Genomic DNA, 14,202 nt, shown 5'->3' on the forward strand with positions numbered 1-14,202 from the left:
ATAACACAAAACAAAAATCTACAGTGTCAGCTTCAGCCCAACACCAGGAGCGGAGATGACAGACTAAGGGACACTAAAGGAGAACCCCCTCCAAAGGAGAGAGGCCCTCCCCGTGCCCAGCCTCTCATACTCCAGAGAGCGCACCTTCACCAGGTCACCCAGAATGTTCCTAACCACCTCATCCACCGGGAGGATTTTACGCTGCGTCGAAACTAAGCACCGTGCGTTCCACGTGTGGTACCTGACCACTAGACTGACTAGGAATAACGTGCAGCGGTCCCGGCCACCCAGGCCTCTGAATGCTCCATAGGCCCACTCCGCATAGGAGAGACCAGCCAACCCGGGCCAATGGATGGAAGCGCCCACCCGGTTGTACACCTCTGTGTTAAAGGGGCACTGAAGCAGGAAGTGGTCCATGCTCTCCAGCAGACCACCGCACTCCTCCCGGGGACAACCCCTTTCCTCAGAGCTCCTACACTTCAGATTGTCCCTCACACACAGCTTTCCATGGAAGCAGCGCCAAGTCAAGTCTCAAAACTTCAAGGGGATCCTGATGGAATTCAATAAACTCAAACCCACCCCAAGATCCCGACTTGGGCAATCCCTGAGGGCCAGAGGCTTCTGGAAACGGGCAAACAGAACCCTTTTGTCAAGGATTTTCCTCGACATGGTCCTGATCTCCCACATTCCCAGACCCCACCGGCGAATCACCTTCAGAACCGGGGTAGCGTAAGCCGGAAGATGCCCATGCGGTGTGCGGAGATCCTTCACTTGTCCTCCTGTCTCCCATTCCTGGAAGAAAGGCCGAAACCATCCCCTGCAGGAGTATACCCACGGAGGAGCCCTCTCTTTCCAGAGGTTTGCTACATTGATCTTAAGAAAGGTATTCACTAGGAACACCACAGGGTTGACCATACACAACCCTCCTTGTCTCCTCGTGCGGTAAGTAACCTCCCTCTTGATTAGGTTCAGCCTATTCCCCCATAACAGCTGGAAGAACAGACTGTACACCCGAGTCCAGAGGGGTTCTGGCAACATGCACACACTGCCCAGATATATCAGCAATGGGAGCAGGTAAGTTTTAATCAAGTTCACCCTTTCCCTGAGGGTCAAAGACCAACCCTTCCACTGGTCCACCCTCTGAGCGGCGATCTTAAGCCTGCCATCCCAGTTTTGCATGGGGTAATCCCCCTGGCCAAATTCGATGCCGAGAACTTTGGCAGAGTCTTGGGGCCCTGGAAGAGTGTCCGGGAGATCAAAGCCTGGATCCCCCTCTCCCAGCCAGAGACTCTCACACTTATCCCGGTTGATCTTGGACCCAGAAGCCTCTGAGTAGCGGTCAACCTCTGACATCACCCATTGCGCCTCCCCTCTCGAGGACACAAAAACGGTGACATCATCAGCGTACGCTACCACCCTTAGAGTGGCTTCCGGTGCCGCCTGGTCCATCCCGACTCCCACCAACGGCCCACGATCAACCCTCCTAAGGAATGGGTCAATCGCGAACACGTATAAAAGTGGGCTCAGAGGACAACCCTGGCGAACACCAGACCCGACCTCAAAAGAGCGGCCAATCCAACCGTTCACAAGCGGGAAACTCTCTGCCCCTGCATACAAAACTTTCAGCCAATTGACAAACTCCCCCGGCAGGCCATACCTCAGAAGGACAGACCAGAGGTACTCGTGGTCAACCCGATCAAACGCTTTTGCCTGATCCAAGGACAGCAAGTACCCCTTCCAGTTACCAGCGCTGCCCTGCTCCACTGCCTCCCGAACACAAAGCACAGCACTAAATGTACTGCGGCCTGGAACAGAGCAGTGCTGGGTCCCCGAAAGGAGCCGGGGCGCAAACTGCACCAGCCGATTAAACAGCACCTTTGCCAAAACCTTTCTGTCCGTATTGAGAAGCGCTATGGGACGCCAGTTCTCAATACGAGATCGGTCCTTACCCTTTGACAGAATGATCAGGGCTGACCTCCTCATTGACTTCGGCAGAGCGCCCGAGGAAAGACACTCATTGAATACCTCAGTCAAGAGGGGAACCAAGGCGTCCTTAAAGGTCTTATAGAACTCAGATGTTAAGCCATCCGGACCTGGCGATTTCTTGAGGGCGAGCCCTTCAATCGCCAGGCTGACTTCCTGTTCCCTGATCATCTCTGTCAAAACATCAAGAGAAGGGTCTACTCCTGGCTCAGGGACAGTTTCTGCCAGGAAAGCCGACATCACATCCCGATCTAAATCCTTCCTGCCCAAGAGGTGCGAGTAGAAGGATCTGACGACCTCCAGAATCCCTGATCTGGACCTTTTCAGGGATCCCGTACTGTCAACCAGTCCCGTGACAACTTTACCACTCACTGACATCTTGCAGTTTCTGTAAGGGTCGGGCGAGCGGTATTTCCCGTAATCCCTCTCAAAAACCAAAGATGCGTGTCTATCGTACTGACACCTCTTCAGCAAGGATTTCACTCTGGAGATGTCCTCACGACTACCTCCAGTCGAGACGAGATGCTCGAGTTTCCTCCTCAGGCCCTGATACAGGCGGTACCTGTCCAGGCTCCTGAGGCTCGAGAGCTGGCGGAAGAATCTCGCCACCCTTTTCTTGAGCATCTCCCACCACTCTGACTTACTGCTACAAAGGCCCAGCAATGGTACCTGGCTCTGAAGAAAGTCCTCAAAGGATTGTCTGATCTCCGCTTCCTCCAGGAGAGACGAATTGAGCTTCCAGTAGCCTCTTCCCATCCGGGGGTCTCTGTAACATTCAGAGAAAACAAAATTAGACAGTGGTCGGAGAACTCCACCTCAACAACGGACACTGCTGAAGAAATGGCTTCCTCCTTTAAATAAAACCTGTCTATTCTAGACCTGCAGCTACCCCTATAATAGGTGAACCCTGCGTGGCCTGGGGTGTGCCGGATGTGGACATCCACCAGGCGAGCCTCACTAGCTATGCTATTAAGAGCGACGCTATCATAAGTCAGCTTGTCTCTGGAACCTCCCCTATCCTGGGACCTCGTGACAGCATTGAAGTCCCCTCCAAAGACCACCTGCCGACTAGTAAAAAGGTAGGGCTTGATCCTCATAAAGAGACACTTCCTGTCCCACTTGGACTGGGGACCATAGATGTTAATAAGGCGAAGTTCTTGTCCCTTCATGAGGACATCCAGGATCAGGCACCTCCCCATTTCTAACTCAATAACTCGTCGGCATTCTACCGGCGCGGTAAAAAGGACCGCCACTCCGCTATACGGCTCGGCCGCAAGAGACCAATAGGAAGGCCCGTGTCTCCATTCCCTCTTAGCTTTAAACACGGCCGCCAAATCTGGCAGCCTGGTCTCCTGCAAAAATAAAATGTCGGCTTCAACACGGCCGAGAAAATCAAAGGCCGCAAATCTAGCCGCATCAGACTTAATGCTGGCGACATTAATGGACGCCAGCGTCAACGGAGTGGGTGCCGCCATCATGAGTGATTGAGTTAGACGGCTTTTTTCTTACTATTTCCCTTCCCCCGACTCTCCTCTGAAGATGATGCCTTTTCCCTTTTCCCTTCAGAATTGGGGCAACTTCTTTTTAACGAAATTGAGGTGTCCATGTTATTACTGGCCCCCAAGGACCCACCCGGACCACCCTCTCCTTCGTCCTTGTCTCCTGACTCTGAGTCAGTCTCCCACTCTGAGGACCCGGCTTCCCCAGAGGATAGAGACTCGGCGCCCCCTGCAGGCTGCTCCGCCGCCACCTCCTGAACCCCACCCTCAGCCTCTCCTTCCGAGGAGGCGATCTCATCGAGGGTGAGGAACCGGTTGGAAAGCTCAACCAGAGGGGAGGAAGTTTTCCCTTCCTTAGGTACCTTAGATAGGCCGCGTTTTTTCTTTTTCTGCTTGCGCTTATTTTCTAGCCAAATCCTGTTATCCTCATCCATACTCTCATAATGGGAGGACGTGGAGGACATGGCACCTTTCTCGCGCTCCATCCTCCTGACCTCCTCATCCAACTCATCATCCCTCAGGGCCTCAGTAGCATGACCAGCCTCTGAGGAAGGACCAAGGGTCACCCCAGCAACCTGAGGCTTCCCCAGTTCTCTCCCTTTTTGTCTGGCTTCAAGCCGCCTCAACTGAGAAGGTGACTTATTCTTACTTTTCTTCACAGGCCCCTCAGCTCCTCCACCTCTGCTGGTACCTTCCCCAGCAGAAGCAACCTCATGGCTCTCCTCCACTGGGGTCACAACCGCATTGGCAAAGGAGCGAGGACAACGGCTGAAAGGGTGACCGAGCTCACCACACAGGTTACACCTAATGTCCTTACAGAATGCAGCGAGATGACCTAGCCCACCACACAAAGCGCACTTCTGCACTTGGCAGCTGGCGCTAAAGTGTGTGGGGTCACCGCACCTGTGACAGACCTTCGGCTGCCCCTGGTAGAAAATCAGGATTCTGTCCCGCCCAAGAAAGGCTGAAGAGGGAATGTGGGCGACTGTGCCGCCTGAACACTTCAACTTCATCATGAAGGTCCAGGCCCCAGACCAAATGCCAAATTCATCGCGGTTTTTCTGCGGTACCTGTACAACCTCACCATAACGACTTAGCCAAGTCATGATGTCCATGCAAGAAAGTGACTCGTTACGGGTCAAAACGGTCACTTTCTTGACTGCGTTTTGGCGAGACACTGCTTGCACAGCAAAGTCTCGCCATGCGGGCTCGTTCTTTGCCAGCTCATAATTCGACCAGAAGAGCTCTAAGCCCTCCGGCCGGACAAAGCTGACATCGAACTCCGGAGTACCATAAGGATGTATCAGGGCAAAGATGTCACTAGCCCTGAAGTTCATCTTCAGGAGGAGCTCCACCACCCTTGACCTGGGTGGGCATGCGTCACTGCCCCTCCAGCGAAGACGAACCACATTCCTACGGGAGGCTCCGGGCCCAGTTGTGGGTAAAGACCATACAGTCTCTCCCCCCCTTTTCTCTTGGAAGGCTGCCAGGCCATGCCTGTCTGTCCAGAAGGACAGATCAACCTCTCTTCCCTCTACATTGATTGACTTTTCCCCTCTCCTGAGAGCCTCCAGAAGACGCCTTTGCAAAACACTGTTCCCAGAGCCAGGAGACAAGGAGTTAACCCCACTTGCCCCAGCGGTGACACTCGCATAGCTCCTTATGGGAGCGGCCACCACTGGGGGTGCAGATGGATCAGCACAAACCACATGATTAACCCCCTCAGCACCATCCACCACTACCACACTCACCACACTATGTACATTACTGTCTCGCTTCCCTCGCTTCCTTGCATCACTCACACCAGCTGGGCCAGGAGGACCTGGGGTTGCCTCAGCGTCACTGGGCACTGGGGGTAGAGCCACCTCCATAGCTGATTCAGCCTGAGAAGAGGCAGCTCCAACCCCGATCTTACTTGTGCCCTCTGCCTCATTGGCATTAACCCCTTGTTGTCCCGCAGTTTTTATAAGGTTGGAGCATCGCTGCTCGCTGGATGAAAGAGGCCTCCTGTCTTTATTTACTCTGGACAGTCTCTTTGTGCCATCTCCAGGGTCAGATGAGCCAATACAAAATAAAACCTTTCCTGCGCCCTTTCCCGCAGGCTGCACAGGACGCTTGGGAGGCGCCGCACCACAAGCCCCAGCAGCCCCATCACACTGCCGCTGCTCACCGGACCTAGCAGCAGCCACAGTGCTAGGGACTACAGGAGCCACCGCCACTGCCCCTGGCACCGGGCCACCCCCCCCTCCCACTGGGGGGCAGCGCACAGTACCAGGACCTGCCGGATCGCCCTCACTGTCCGGCCTTTCGGCCGATGCCTTCCCTGCACCATCCTTGCTACTACAAACAAGGCTGGTGCTCTGCGCCATGATAGAACGTGGCTTTGCAATCTCCCCGCACCCTGGCACCGAGTCCACTGCAGGATTCGTGCTGGGCTGGGTAACGGGGCCTACACGACAGGCTGACACTGCTGCCTGCCCGGAGGAAACAGGGAGGGGACGAAACACCAGATTCACCTCCTGAGACGCCTTGGTCTTCCTGGCTCTCTTCTTTCTCTTTAGGTCGTCATCTGGCATATCATCGCCGAAGGAGAAGTTCTGGAGGTGAACTGGGGACTCGAGCTGACGGATCTGAGCCATTAGCGCCCCCCCCTGGCCGCTGTCATCACTTTCCTCCTCCAGGTTGGCAGAGCCGCAGCCTGATGGTAATGGCGCTTGCTCTGCAGGCAGCCTGTCGTGCGAGGCCTGCTGGTGTTGGTGCAGGCCACCAGACGGACACGGCAGGTCTTCCTCATCCTCCTCATCATCGCCATCATCCGCCTGGATCTGAAGCCCCTTCAGCTTTCTCAGCTGCTCCTGGCGCATGTCATCAAACCTGGCGTCGTTTTCAAGTTTTTCACGAAACGGACCGCTGTGCTCACGGATAAGATGACGCTTTTCCTGCAGAGCGGTGACCTCGGCTTTTAGTCTGTCTATGGTAGTAAGAAGATCAGACTTTTTCTTCTTAGTGGCCACCCCCGCTAGGGCCAAGGTCTCCCTTATCTCCTCCTGGAGCCTCCTCAGCGCTTTTCCGGCTTCCTCGTACTCACGGAGGTGCTCAGCAATCCGGGAGCCATAGATGGTAGCAGACTCCCGGGCCTTAAGATCACCCCATGCCTTTTGCACACCTCCGTGAGCACCCAGCTTTTCAGCTGAACCACCCAGCTTTCCCGCACAGTCACTCAGCTTTCCAGGAGGAGCACTCAGGCTGATGTTACTTGCCTTGATCTTCTGTGATCTGGAGACCTTGCAGCTTCCCTGGGTCTTGGGGGTGGCAGCCGAGGTCACATCGCTGCGTCCTTGGCTCCGGGCAGATCTTCTTACCCCCTCCGCTTTGGCCGGCAACTGGCTTCTCCTGCCCCCCGCCGGCCTGGTCCGGGAGGCAGAAGCCTGGGATTTTCCTGGCTCACTCATCCCAGAAACCTACTCCCTCCCTGGGGAGGAGAGAGCAGGCCTGGGTGGATTGGTCTTCCACCAGGTGGTGCAGGAGCTCAGTCACAGACAACCACACCCACAGCAGTTCACAGCAGAATGATCCAGCACGAACTATTCTGCTGCTGGTGCAGTCACTGTGTACATACATGACATTACTTATCCTGTACTGATCCTGAGTTACATCCAGTATTATACTCCAGAGCTGCACTCACTATTCTGCTGATGGTGCAGTCACTGTGTACATACATGACATTACTTATCCTGCACTGATCCTGAATTGCATCCTGTATTATACACTAGAGCTACACTCACTATTCTGCTGCTGGTGCAGTCACTGTGTACATACATGACATTACTTATCCTGTATTATACTCCAGAGCTGCACTCACTATTCTGCTGCTGGTGCAGTCACTGTGTACATACATGACATTACTTATCCTGTACTGATCCTGAGTTACATCCTGTATTATACCCCAGAGCTGCACTCACTATTCTGCTGCTGCTGGTGCAGTCACTGTGTACATACATGACATTACTTATCCTGTACTGATCCGGAGTTACATCCTGTATTATACTCCAGAGCTGCACTCACTATTCTGCTGCTGGTGCAGTCACTGTGTACATACATGACATTACTTATCCTGTACTGATCCTGAGTTACATCCAGTATTATACTCCAGAGCTGCACTCACTATTCTGCTGATGGTGCAGTCACTGTGTACATACATGACATTACTTATCCTGCACTGATCCTGAATTACATCCTGTATTATACACTAGAGCTACACTCACTATTCTGCTGCTGGTGCAGTCACTGTGTACATACATGACATTACTTATCCTGTATTATACTCCAGAGCTGCACTCACTATTCTGCTGCTGGTGCAGTCACTGTGTACATACATGACATTACTTATCCTGTACTGATCCTGAGTTACATCCTGTATTATACCCCAGAGCTGCACTCACTATTCTGCTGCTGCTGGTGTAGTCACTGTGTACATGCATGACATTACTTATCCTGTACTGATGCTGAGTTACATCCTGTATTATACCCCAGAGCTGCACTCACTATTCTGCTGCTGGTGCAGTCACTGTGTACATACATGACATTACTTATCCTGTACTGATCCTGAGTTACATCCTGTATTATACTCCAGAGCTGCACTCACTATTCTGCTGCTGGTGCAGTCTCTGTGTACATACATGACATTACTTATCCTGTACTGATCCTGAGTTACATCCTGTATCATACCCCAGAGCTGCACTCACTATTCTGCTGCTGGTGCAGTCACTGTATACATACATGACATTACTTATCCTGTACTGATCCTGAGTTACATCCTGTATTATACTCCAGAGCTGCACTCACTATTCTGCTGCTGGTGCAGTCACTGTGTACATATATGACATTACTTATCCTGTACTGATCCTGAGTTACATCCTGTATTATACTCCAGAGCTGCACTCACTATTCTGCTGCTGGTGCAGTCACTGTGTACATACATGACATTACTTATCCTGTACTGATCCTGAGTTACATCCTGTATTATACTCCAGAGCTGCACTCACTATTCTGCTGCTGGTGCAGTCACTGTGTACATACATGACATTACTTATCCTGTACTGATCCTGGGTTACATCCTGTATTATACTCCAGAGCTGCACTCACTATTCTGCTGCTGGGGCAGTCACTGTGTACATATATGTCATTACTTATCCTGTACTGATCCTGATATACATCCTGTATTATACCCTAGAGCTGCACTCACTATTCTGTAAACCTCAGAGCTAACATTGCCTCGCATTTCCTACTGGTTTAGTGTCACACAGATTAAAAGTTAAATGTATACAGTAGCTACTAGCAGAACCGTGAGTGTAGCTGTAGAGTATAAATCTTGTAACATGCAATGTTTGTAAAGATTTATTCAGCTTTTGATATAACATGGATAAAATGTTACTTACAAGAAGTATTTTTTCCTCTTTTATTGTATTTATATGTTACCTGTGGCGGGCCGGATTCGTGGCACTGTAGCGGCAGGATAGACATCCCTGGGTCTGGCTGCCCCGGCAGCATTCTGGGGCTGTAGTACTCCGGTGACTGAGGGTGAAGAGTTATAATACTGGATCTGGGTCGGCATTCGCAAATTCTTGCTGATTTACTATCTGTTTTCTTCCTATAATAGAATCATATTTATTACATTATAGTCCTCATATAATCCTGCATGACTGTACAGGTAAATACATCATTCAGGATCAGTAGAAAGCTGGGTGACAAGCAGTGTGGTCACTGTAGCGGCATCATGCATTTGTCCAATGTTACAATGTATCAACAGTTTATACAAACTTCCCATTTGGTGCAATAAGTTCCTTATTCTGGAGCAAATTTAAGCATGTCTCTCATCATGAAGGGGCCCCAAATCATCTGCAGAGACATATATTATGAGATTTCCCCACTAGAGGGAGTTAACTCCTTTTTCTGGAAATCTGTGCAGAGAGCTCCCCCTAGTGGAGGCTTCAGAAATCTGGAATGTTACTGAATCATATTTGACAGGATGTGAATCACAAATATTTGTGTTTGTCAACTAAAACCATATACACACTGAGCAAACAACAGTCTTATCTCTGCAGAAATGTCAATGCCAAGAGGTCGAGTATATCAGGATCATCCAGTCTGACCACATACCTGACTGTACACAACGCTTAGGGAATAACAATAAGAAGGGCAGAACTCAGGTTATATATTAACCCAAGAAATATAACGGTAAGCGAGATGCCTTTTCTGTCACCTCCGCTGACGTGTCTGACGTTCCTCTTTAATTCATCCTGGAAACTGGTCTGTGTCCTGACAAATGTAATTGTATTACTGTATAAATGTATCTAACTGAACTGTTTAGTAGTTACATTTGAGGGCAAACACAAAGCTTAACATATTGTTGAATGAACGGAGACACCGCCTTGGCAAGTATGTGCCCCTACAGCAGCCAATAGCTAGAGCGCCCCCCACAGCAGCCAGAGTGCCCTCCACTGTGCCAGAGTGACCCCATGGTAGTGACGGTGCCATCCATAGCTGTCAGAGTGTCCCCACAGTAGCCAGAGCACACACCACAGTAATCAGAGGGCCTCTCATAGCTACCAGAATGACCCCATAATAGCCAGAGTTCCCCCCATAGTAGCCAGAGTACCCCCCCCCCCCCCATAGTAGCTGGTGTGTCCCCCCATAGTAGATAAGACGACCCCATGGGTCTCCTACATGTAAACACAAATCACTCTGCCACATCCTGATGTTGGAAGGGGTTAATATTTTTTTGGGTTGGTTTATGGTGAAGTCCTCTACAGTCAGTGACTACCTAGTGGTCTCCTGTCCCGTAGGGTTGTCAGTACAGGACAATAGTCCCAATGCTCTGGCTCATTACATGGGAGGTCAGTAAGGAATCTCCAGAGGGAATATTCCGGGTGGGGATGTAAGAAGTTCTGCAGCAGACGGCATGGCACGCAGGACCGTCTCAGCCTGCGCAATTTAAGGACTCATAAGACACATGGAAAGTTCTAGACACTTCACAGTAACCTGCAGTGTTGTCGCCTCTCCTTAGAGACACAGTTTATCCTCAGGACAGTCACCAGCGTTCCCTTTAGATGCCGCGCGGATGACAGAAGCAAACACAACACTGCTTAACTCCTTCCTAACTAGCAGAGAAACATCCCAAAGCTGAGGGCGCCACCCACCGTATAGTGGCAGGGCCGGGGTACTGCAGTGCAGATCTTGTGCACTTTAATAGGGGATGTGCTGCAGTTCACTGACATCACCACTATACACCGCAGGGAGCAATCTGGGTACAGAGCAGAGGTCCTGCCTCCCAGCTAAACAAGTAATAAAATAAAACAAGTAATAAAGCCCCTTTAATATTCTGTACAATGCAGGGGGAAGCTGGGAACAAACACACTGGCGCTCATTTACTAAGGGTCCGCGGAGCGCATTTTCGTCGGGTTTTCTGACGATTTCCATTTTGCCCTGAATTTCCCCAGGATTTTGGCACACACGATTGGATTGCATGCAACAGAAATCGGGGGTCGTGGCCGTTGGACAACCCGACGGATTCGGACAACGTGCGGAATTTGACATTTAGAAATGTGTCGCAAGACACGCACCAGGAAGAAGAAGGTAATCTCCGGCGGACCTTGGCGCAGAAGCGAAGGATGCAGGAACTCGGGCGCACAATCTTAGTGAATCGCGGCAGACCCGAATCCTCGTCGGACAACGCACAGCGGGATTGTAAATCGGACCGGGTAAGTAAATCTGCCCCTATGTGTCAAATCAATCATCTTTACAGCAAGTGTATATAGAGTTGCTTGTGATTCTACCAACATCTGAGAACTTTCTGAAAACTATATTTTCTTTGTATCGTCAGATCCTGAGACCAGAACTCATTTGTGCCATTTTCTTGTGGGCTTGGATTTTACGGCTTCCATTGTCCGCCCCAAATGACAGATCTACTTTATTCTTTGGGTTGGTGCCATCACGGGGATGACAAATTTGTATAGGTTTTATAATGTTTTCATGCATTTACAAAAATTAAAACCTGTACGACCTTTTGATCACTTTTTATAGATTTTTTTATATTTTTCAAAATGGCAAAAAAGTGCCATTTGTGACTTTGGACGCTATTTTCCGTTACGGGGTTTAACGCAGTGAAAAGCGGTTATTATATTTTGATAGATCAGGCATTTTCGGACGCGGCGATACCTAATGTGTTTATGATTTTTTACTGTTTATTTATATTTGTATCAGTTCTAGGAAAAGGGGGGTGATTTGAATTTTTAGTTTTTTTATTATTATTTTTTTTTTAACTTTTATTTTTATTTTAGGGTACTTTAACCCTAGGTTGTCTGATCTATCCTACCATATACCCCCTTACTACAGTATGGCAGTATATGGGTATTTTCATCCTCATACATTACAATGTGCCCTCTCCATGCACCAGCAACCGACATGCGTTGTGCTATTGCGGCTGGCGTCGGTAAATTAAACATCTTTTTTTGGTTGAGCCTCAGGGAATCCCACAGTTTAGGACAATCAAAAACTTTTAACAGTGAGTAATAAAGTACATCATATAACGCACATCACTGAGTGGGAGGAACTCCGTCTATTCCATCCACACGCTTGTGGCTCATTACAACAATAAGGCGTCTTTTACACTTGCGTTTTTCACGCCTGAGTTGCAAAACTCGCATTGCACTCTGTCCCATTGTTTCGATGGGCTCGTTCTTATTTACATTTTTTCCTGCGCGCGCATGTGGCGTTACACAAGCGTTTATCACGCCCCAATCGAATCAATGGGGAGCAAAACCGCTAATGACGCCTAGCAAAAACTGATGAAAAGTTGCACAAAATCTGCAACTCAAGTGTGAGATAAGCCTAAGACTGTCTTGCTAACTTTGCACTTTTAGACACTTTTATCAGAATCCATCCTGATAAACCAGGGACATTACTCCAGGCACCGGGACTGTGGTATCTTCTTATATGTGTTATCCATGGCCTCCTTCCTTCTAACATCAACTTTTACAATTATGTTCTAGGGTGTTACCAGATCCCCTCCTTGCTGTAGCCTCACAGGCTGTTACACTGTGCATGAGCACACCTCCCCTCACATCTCAGCAGGCAGAGGGGGGATAGCTGAGGGAGCAGGGGGAGAGCGTCACACAGTGTAACAGCCTATGACGCTACAGTACGGAGGGTTCTGGCTTATTAGTATAATTTTTAAAGTTGATTTTAGAAGGAAAAAGGCCATGGATAGCAAATATGAGAAGCTTATCACAGTCATGGTTTATCATAATGGGTTTTGTTGGATATTTTTTCTTTAAGAAGTCTGCCCCAAATTCATCACCTATCCTGTGAACAGGGGATACGTGTAATGTATGTCATGAGAAGACGTTTTTTCTGCTTTATCTCCTGGTCATAGACCCCCATACACAAAATAAAGTCCGCTACTCATATAGTTATTCATTGCATTCAGTTCACTTCCATCAGTCTGGACACCAGGCAGATCAGGAAAACACAATTATTTTTTGGCATTATAAAGTTTTCAAGTTTTACAAGAGCCTGGCCTCCGTTCATTGACAGCAAGCAGAAATCGTGTAACGGTAATTTCCCCTTACCTGTTAATTTGTATCAGAATTTTAAAGTTTTGTTATCTCAGAAATTCCGAAGTTAAGTGGCACTGAAGAATTCACTGAATCTGTACTGAGCCACGGCTTGCAGGAAATATTGGGAAATATGATTCGGCCCAACCAATAGTAGTCCCCAATCTACCAGTATTAGACCAGTATTAGCACCCAGCAGACCAGTGGTAGAAGTGACCACCAGGAGTGTCTTATAGACCAGCAGTGGTCAGTAATAGTGTCCAGTGGAAGTGATGAGTAATCCAGTAGCAGATGAGCGGTATCCTATAGAACAGCAGTGGTCAGTAATACAATAGTAGTGTCCAGTGGAAGTGATGAGTAATCCAGTAGCAGATGAGCGGTATCTTATAGACCAGTAGTGGTCAGTAATACAGTAGTAGTGCCCAGTAGTCCCTCAGCGGAGTGACCGGATCATATAGCAGACAATGCAACTACTATGTAGTCCTTAGGTAAATGCAGCTATAAAGAGGGAAGTCCAGTGGGTACAGATCCTGAGCGGGGGTGACAGGACTCAGTAGGGATCAGTAGGGATCTCCAGGTCAGGGCAGTCACATACTGTGAGGATCAGACAGCACTTACTCTCAGGAGTTGCTAGGGACGCACATAACAGCTGCAGCCTGAGGGAGTGTATTAGGGAAATGAATGAGACTAGTCACTAGGGAACAGCACAATACACACCGGGGACTGTGTCACCTGCCGCCCCCATCACTACCGATCCTATAGGTGACACCCTCCTCCTAGAGGTCTTATCACATGTTACATCAGTCTCATCTTCAGTTGCTTCATCTTCTGCTCAGTCCCATAACCAAGTAGCATTATATGCACTGAATGCTGAGCCCTATGGTAGCCATTAGATTTCTAGTAACCCAGCTTTCCCAGCCTCCAGAACAGCGAATACGCCGGGATTTTATTTGAGTTAGTAGCAGAAATCCTAGAACTGCAGATTTGCAGTAATGTGCAAATGTTTTAGGCAGGTGTGGACTAAAAAAAATGAGAATGTTTTTAAAAATAGAAGCTTTAAAGGGAACCTGTCACCAGGTGTCACCCCATTAAACTTCCAGCCCCCC

The 14,202-nt window shown here is 49.4% G+C and overlaps 1 protein-coding gene across 1 annotated transcript in view; it reads right to left on the reverse strand.

Moving 5' to 3' along the window:
- Positions 1-13,742, reverse strand: part of LOXHD1 (lipoxygenase homology PLAT domains 1) — a 176,822-nt gene extending 163,080 nt beyond the window's left edge. The window contains exons 1-2 of the mRNA XM_072132870.1: positions 13,112-13,742; positions 8,961-9,132 (exon numbers count right to left, since the gene is read on the reverse strand). Of these exons, the coding sequence (XP_071988971.1) occupies positions 8,961-9,096 (136 nt within the window). The 5' untranslated portion in view covers positions 9,097-9,132; positions 13,112-13,742. The remainder of the gene's footprint in view (positions 1-8,960; positions 9,133-13,111) is intronic.
- Between the last annotated feature and the right edge of the window lie 460 nt (positions 13,743-14,202).

This window comes from Engystomops pustulosus, chromosome 1, assembly GCF_040894005.1.
Source record: "Engystomops pustulosus chromosome 1, aEngPut4.maternal, whole genome shotgun sequence".
NCBI classification, from domain to species: domain Eukaryota; kingdom Metazoa; phylum Chordata; class Amphibia; order Anura; family Leptodactylidae; genus Engystomops; species Engystomops pustulosus.